The sequence below is a fragment of the Xenopus tropicalis genome, chromosome 5 (genome assembly GCF_000004195.4).
Source record: "Xenopus tropicalis strain Nigerian chromosome 5, UCB_Xtro_10.0, whole genome shotgun sequence".
NCBI classification, from domain to species: Eukaryota; Metazoa; Chordata; class Amphibia; order Anura; family Pipidae; genus Xenopus; species Xenopus tropicalis.
This window is the reverse complement of record NC_030681.2, coordinates 79,353,322-79,360,897: the sequence shown is the minus strand read 5'-3', so window position 1 is coordinate 79,360,897 and position 7,576 is coordinate 79,353,322. Positions and strand designations below refer to the sequence as shown.

At 41.9% G+C, this 7,576-nt stretch overlaps 1 protein-coding gene across 2 annotated transcripts; it reads left to right on the top strand.

Moving 5' to 3' along the window:
* The first annotated feature begins 1,370 nt into the window (after window positions 1–1,370).
* On the top strand, window positions 1,371–6,647 carry LOC101733526 (neurofilament medium polypeptide-like). 2 transcript variants are annotated; one of them, XM_031902484.1, is made up of 9 exons: window positions 1,371–1,594; window positions 2,265–2,299; window positions 2,785–2,854; window positions 3,034–3,073; window positions 3,316–3,397; window positions 4,835–4,897; window positions 5,057–5,116; window positions 5,344–5,414; window positions 5,785–6,647. In XM_031902484.1, exons 1-9 carry the CDS (start codon window positions 1,567–1,569, stop codon window positions 6,194–6,196), a joined length of 861 nt encoding a protein of 286 aa, XP_031758344.1. In that variant the 5' UTR covers window positions 1,371–1,566; the 3' UTR covers window positions 6,197–6,647. The 2 variants fall into 2 exon arrangements, with proteins under 2 accessions (XP_031758344.1, XP_031758343.1); XM_031902483.1 differs by lacking the exon at window positions 1,371–1,594 and having other exon boundaries at window positions 1,898–2,299.
* Window positions 6,648–7,576: the final 929 nt, after the last annotated feature.

The following is a 7,576-nucleotide window of genomic DNA, read 5'->3' as shown; positions in this document are numbered from 1 at the left end:
GTTTTATTATTACAGAGAAAAGGGAATCATTTAACCATTAAATAAACCCAATAGGGCTGTTCTGCCCCAATAAGGGGTAATTATATCTTAGTTGGGATCAAGTACAGGTACTGTTTCATTATTACAGAGAAAAGGGAAATCAATTTTAAAAATCTGAATTACTTGATTAAAATGGAGTCTATGGGAGAGGGGGTTTCCGTAATTTCGGAGCTATCTGAATAATGGGTTTCCGGATAAGGGGTCCGATACCTGTATTGCAAATTTACTGCATTTTATAAAGTGCTGAAACTGATGAAAGTGACGCAAAGCTCAAGTTAAGGGTTAAATAGTGAGATGTCGCCCTACTTTCACGCCTTATTTCTCATATCCCTACTCCTTTTAGACCGTAAGCTCTTTTGTAAAGGGCCCTCTGTATCTCTTGTATTAGTTATCGATTTTTTTTTTGTACTTAATCTGTATATTCCCATTAATTTACCAGTACTTTGGAATAAGTTGGGGCTTTACAGATGTGTTATTAATAATACAGGTATCGGACTCCTAATCCGGAAACCCATTATCCAGAAAGCTCATCTCCCATAGATTCCATTTTAATCAAATAATTCAGAATTTTAAAACTGATTTCCTTGTACTTGATCCCAACTAAGATATAATTACCCCTTATTGGGGGCAGAACAGCCCTATTGGGTTTATTTCATGGTTAAATGATTCCCTTTTCTCTGTAATAATAAAACAGTACCTGTACTTGATCCCAACTAAGATATAATTACCCCTTATTGGGGGCAGAACAGCCCTATTGGGTTTATTTCATGGTTAAATGATTCCCTTTTCTCTGTAATAATAAAACAGTACCTGTACTTGATCCCAACTAAGATATAATTACCCCTTATTGGGGGCAGAATAGCCCTATTGGGTTTATTTAATGGTTAAATGATTCCCTTTTCTTGGTAATAATAAAACAGTACCTGTACTTGATCCCTACTAAGATATAATTACCCCTTATTGGGGGCAGAACAGCCCTATTGGGTTTATTTAATGGTTTAATGATTCCCTTTTCTCTGTAATAATAAAACAGTACCTGTACTTGATCCCAACTAAGATATAACTACCCCTTACTGGGGGCAGAACAACCCTATTGGGTTTAATTAACGTTTTATTGATTTTTTTAGTAGACTTAAGGTATGGAGATCCAAATTACAGAAAGACCCCTTATCCGGAATACCATTGTCCATTCTGGATAACGGGTCCTATACCTGTAGTACTAATAATAATTATTGTTTTTATGTATTTTAAAGGAAATATTACAAACTAAATGCCCTATCCCTGAAGCTGACTTCTTTTTATTCTCCTCTCTATACAGATTGCTACTGTGCCTCCGGCGTTCATTGGTGCTGAAAAGCGATTCCTTCTGTGATTTTTTTGGCGTGATTTCGACGTGATTTTTCTGGCATCTCCCTAGCTTGATATTTCCCATTCTTATCGGAGCTAGCGGGGACAGCCAGAGACTACAGAGGGAGACCCCTTGGGGTACCCCGGCCTTGTGCCGGCCCCTCTTATTTAACCATCAACATGGCAGCCATGGAGGACCTTCTAAGAGGTAATCTTGCAAATCACATTGATATGTTCATGATATATTTTACCACTTATATTTTTGTTGGTGTTTCAAATGAAGGGTGGGTGTGTCCTAATGGTCCCTGCTAGAGGCATAGCAGGAGGGGGATAGCCAATCACAGCCTTGCACTCCCACAGGCAAAGACAGGCTTCAGTTCCCTATCAGGTCAGCCTAGCTGCTGATTGGTTCCTATCCTATGGTGCAGTGTGCTGAGATCCGGCGGCCCCCCTGCACATCCAGAGAACTCAGCCAGCAGGAAGTGGAACAGATGGGCGGGACTAGTGGATTTTGGGGGAATTTCTCAATAAATCAGTCCCCCCCATACTTAGGACCATGGCCCTCTCTCCCCCAGTTATGCCTCATTGTGCTGTAACCACACCCACATTCCAGACAAATATTGTAAGACCCTGCAATGACTTATTTGTATCTTTAGTCGGTATTTAAAGAGGGCTTTGTGCATATAAACCCCATACATCTACTGTATATTGTCTTTATAATGGGCATTTATCTTTGGGTGGAGAAATGTTTCATACAAATGGGAGAATAGAGATTAGGAAATGACTATAAGCTCTGTAGCATTCAAGTCCTAGCCTGTAACCTTCTCCTATTGTTGTTCCTAATATAATGCCCATGTGTCTCTTGTGTCTGCTTTTAGGTTGCGAGACCATCAGGCAGAATCCCAGGCTGCAGGTAATGCGTCTGTTTCTTCTGCAATTCCCTGTTCTACAACTTTCACCTCTTCTTAAGTAGCTCTCTGTCTGCACAGCATCTTGTGCCTCTCAGTTTGTTTTGCCTTTACACATAGAGGTGGGAGCTGCCATACTATTTGCCTCTGTGCAGATATTGGAAAGGTTAATTTCCTGGGGGGAGCCAATATTTTAGACCCCTCAGTGAATTAAACGGCTCCTTTTTTCCCTGGCGTCAGTGCCTTTTTTTCAGATAGATAATGCACTAGCCCAGGGGAAAAACTAACAGCGCCACACTCACAGCCTACTGTGTTTTCCAGCTTGAGATTGTGCTGGAGCAATACAGTAGGCAGAGTTCCACCTGTGCCATATCCGTTATTCCTGGCATTATGTGCCATAGAAACCCCCAACCCTTTCCTGCCACTATTCTCCTCAGTATGTTGATGAATTTACAGTTGTGTCCCTAATGCTCTTTTCTTTAACTTACAGGAGCTGTTCCGTGCCCTGGACACCTTCAGGCCGGAGAATACTGATTTTCCGGCCATGATTTCTTATTATGGTAAAATCCTATATTTATTATTATTAAGTTCCTTAAGTTGTTTCGCTTTACAGCCTTTTGGCGGAAAAGTGCAAACATGGCGCCTGTAATTGGCAAAGGCTGTAGCGTCAGTTTATTATTGTTGAATCCCTTTCCCTCTTTCAGCTCAGTGTTTAATGGAAATGTATTTTTCCCTGCAGAACATCACTACAGATATTTTTTTGGGGAGATGGAAGACCTGTAAGTAAACATAAATGATCTTATTATATGTTGGGTATTGTTTACTATTGCCCCGGGGAAAGTGCAAGAGCAATAAGGGTGAAAATTCCCACCCCTTAGGGCCCATGCGCTTAGCGACTGATCTGTGCGGCACCCAAACATCTACTCACTGCAGTGCATTATGGGACCCTTTATCTTTGGCATTATACTGTATCTGCTAGATATAACCTTTCATTAACTCTTAATGTGAATTATTTTTTCAGAGAACACTTTCTTTGCTGGTATGCCCTCAACCACATCGACGAGGGGAACCTCACTAATTACTTAGTGATGATCAAACATCTGGTAAGAAATCCAAAATAGATAGAAAATGAATACATGATATTAGATTGTTATCTCTTGGCCCAGTATATTTTATGTCTGGATCTTTGCGTCACATGATGAAACAACACAAGGCGCAGGCAATGACATTGGATGCAGCACTAAATCTCAGTGTGTATAAAGCTAATATCCTTTTAAAACAAAAAGCCCATGTAACTACAGAGGTATATACAGGTATAGGACCCATTATCCAGAATGCTCGGGACCAAGGGTATTCTGGATAAGGGATGTTTCCATAATTTGGATCTCCATACCTTAAGTCTACTAAAGAATCAATAAAACATTAATTAAACCCCACAGGATTGTTTTGCATCCAATAAGGATTAATTATATCTTAGTTGGGATCAATTACAAGGTACTGTTTTATTATTACAGAGAAAAGGGAATAATTTAACCATTAAATAAACCCAATAGGGCTGTTCTGCCCCAATAAGGGGTAATTATATCTTAGTTGGGATCAAGTACAGGTACTGTTTTATTATTACAGAGAAAAGGGAATCATTTAACGATTAAATAAACCCAATAAGACTGTTCTGCCCCCAATAAGGGGTAATTATATCTTAGTTGGGATCAATTACAAGGTACTGTTTTATTATTACAGAGAAAAAGGAAATCAGTTTATCAGTCTATGGGAGATGGGCTTTCTGTAATTCGGAGCTTTCTGGATAATGGGTTTCCGGATAAGGGATCCCATACCTGTACAATTAAAGAAAAAGTGATCAAAAAATATCTATTACAGACAATACTGAGCGAAACGCGCTTGATGCACAGTATTAGTTGGGGAGGCAGGTGTTTGATGCACCGGGCGTGTTGATGGTCTGGGGAAGGTGGAACTGAATGGGGTGTTGATGGGTGTGGGTTGATTGTGGTCGGTGATGGTGGGCTGGGTTGCTGGATATGTAGACCAGCACTGGAAGCGGAACACAGTTTTTCTTCCCCCAATCACTCCCTACCCATTAGGCACAAAGGACCAGTATAGGCACCCAAGGGTGCCCCTTATTTTAGATTACCAGACATACCTTTTAATATCATTATTACAGGTTAAGTTTTATTATTGTGCTTAAAATCTAAGGATTAACACATTTGAGGGTGGTGCAATAGATAAAAAAACATGGTACAATCCATGTGTCTTAAGTACATTTGGAATAATGAGAAGGCCTGTTGTGATAGGATGGTAATTGCACAGCGGCGCCGCCTCGTATTTCTGCTTCACAGATGATATTGCTGCTGCGCCTTCATTGTAAATGAGCCCAAATGTGTCAGTCAGAGGGTCGCTATTATAATGAGGAGGCATATAATCTATAATAAATATATAATAAAGTACTTACTCAGGGTTTATAGGTCTGATTATAAGAGTAATAGCACTGTCTCACAGATTCCTTTCTCTCTTTTACGTTACAGGAAGAAATGGAACTGGTGGTTGGCATATATTATGCCTTCTACAATCTTGCATTTCGGGCACCTGTAAGTGTCATTATTATTATTACTATTATTATAGGAGAGGTTTTTATTCACTGTGTGTCTGTATTTTAATCAGGAACATTATTATTCACTGTATGTCGCCACATGGGCACAATAGCGACACTGGTACAAAGCATTAACATTGCGCATCTTCTCCCACAGAGGACACAAGAAGGAAGACTCCTGCGAAGCCAATTGGAGGCCTTTCTTATTCTTTATAAAGTAAGTTCCCTGGATCACTGTCCCTCGTGCTTTTTTTGGGGATTTACTGCCAAATTCTGAAGACAATATTTAATGCTTTTAAAACCTGCATTGTGGGTTGGTGCCAATATTTGTTGAAGTATTCTGTCCGTTAGTTTAGCAATAAATACTTAAGGGAAAGTATAGGGATAATGTACTACTCTATAGGAAGCACTTGATAACTCCTGTCCTTGTTCCATTCCCTTCAGGCTGTAAAATCAAAGCTGGAAGAAGTAAGAACTCAGCTTGTAGGGAGAGAGGAGCCGCAGGAACTTCCTGGGTATGTATTTTACAAATTAAACTTTCCATTCCAGTTACTTACACATAAGAGCAATAGGTAGAAGAGATTAAAGATAAATAAAAGCATCTTGAATTTATAATAACATCACTTTTTCCACTAAAATATGTGTTTGATGTATTCATACAATATACCAGAAGCCCCGACTGTAAGTAGGCAGTAGGTATCTTACAAATATTGTAGCTCCCTCCTCAAGGGGAAGCCTATCCCTATAGTAGCAGATGGAACCTACTCAGCTCAGTAACTGCCGTATCAGGGTATATTATGTCTCTAGGGATCGTAACTGCAGCCTTATCACTTTGGAAACAGGTCACAATAGTGATTCATTTTTCATTTCTTTTTTTCCCTTTAGAACCAGCCAACAACAACTCCCTACAGCTCCGGAGACCCCTGCTGCAGAGCTGGAAGCAGCAGAAGAAGAAGATCAGGAGACCCCTGCTGCAGAGCTGGAAGCAGCAGAAGAAGAAGAAGAAGATCAGGAGACCCCTGCTGCAGAGCTGGAAGCAGCAGAAGAAGAAGAAGAAGATCAGGAGACCCCTGCTGCAGAGCTGGAAGCAGCAGAAGAGGAAGATCAGGAGACCCCTGCTGCAGAGCTGGAAGCAGCAGAAGAGGGAGCAGAGGAGACCCCTGCTGCTGCTGTTGTGGTGGAACAACTGGCCCTTACAAAAAGGGTCAGGAAAGCCATCACAAGGCAGTTTCAGAGAATTTGGGTAATTTATTTACTTATTTACAATCTGTTACCAATCTGTAGATGCCACATATAAGCCAGCGCACCTCTGTTTTAATTCCTGCCGTTCCAATCAATTAGGCTGTCTTCCAAGCCCTTGGAACAACAGAAGCAACTATAGCTAGAATGGCCCCTAGTACACTCCTTGCTCCTTCGGCCTGTTGGCTGATCAATCAGAGCGCATACTTGATAGGACAAAGTATGGCCGCCTTTAGGTTGGACAAGGTGGTTGGCTCTGAGTCTAGATCTGGCTGGTGTTACAGACATCACTGCCAATTCTAGGTCAATGAGAAGAGCGAGTTGGTAACTCTCATAAGGGCTGATGTAGCTCAGGCTGAGATATCCACCTTTACAATGGAAACTAAACTGGTGCCAGGTTATCAATACACAAACTAAAGTCGCCATTCCAGATAGAAATGATATATCTATAATTTACTATTTTTTAAAATAATTTCTAACCCTTTTCTTTTCTTTTTTTTTTGCAGCGTTCCACCAGAAGTCTCCTCAGGGGTGGATGCTGCCATCGACCTCACCTTGCTCCCTAGTATGCTTTATTATTGTGGTGAGGGGCTGGCGGGGAAGAGGTGTGGGTGAGGGGCGGGCGGGGAAGAGGTGTGGGTGAGGGGTATGTAGGGGAGTGGGTGAGGGGTATGTAGGGGTGTGGTGTATGTAGGGGAGTGGGTGAGGGGTATGTAGGGGTGTGGGTGAGGTGTATGTATGTATGGGTGTGGGTGGGTGTAGGGGGAGCGGAATAGCCATGATCCAGGGTGTAAAACCGACTGCCATTTGTAGGAGTCAGGAAGGAATTTTTACCCTCAGTGCAGATTGGCCGAGAGCACTGGGGTTTTTTTTTGCCTTCCTCTGGATCATCACATGTATGTGTGTGTGTAGAGAGGGTGGGAGCATGTGTGTGTGTGTGGGTGGGTGTGTGCATGTGTAGAGGGGTGGGGTAAAGGAGTGGATGGATGTGTATGTAGAGGGGTGGGTGCGGTGTGAAAAGGGGTGAGTGCATGTAAAGAGGGGTGGGGGCTGGGTGCCTGGAAAGATGGGTGTATGGGTATGTAGAGGGGGTGGGTGTGTATATAATATATAAAGCCATGATCCAGGGTGTAAAACCGACTGCCGTTTGCAGGAGTCAGGAAGGAATTTTTACCCTCAGTGCAGATTGGCTGAGAGCGCTGGGGTTTTTTGCCTTTCTCTGGATCATCAGCTGTTAGGGATGCCCAACCCCAATTGGCTATAAACTGGAATAAACCCTGTGCCCATCAACAGGTTTTCCCATAAACATGTCTCTGTGTTTTTCTTAAATGCCTGACCAATAGTGTGATGGGGTAATTAATACCGCTTGGGTCTGCTCAAAATGGGCAAGGGTAATGCAGGGTGGGGTAAAACTGATATAAAGGTTTAATCAAAGAAC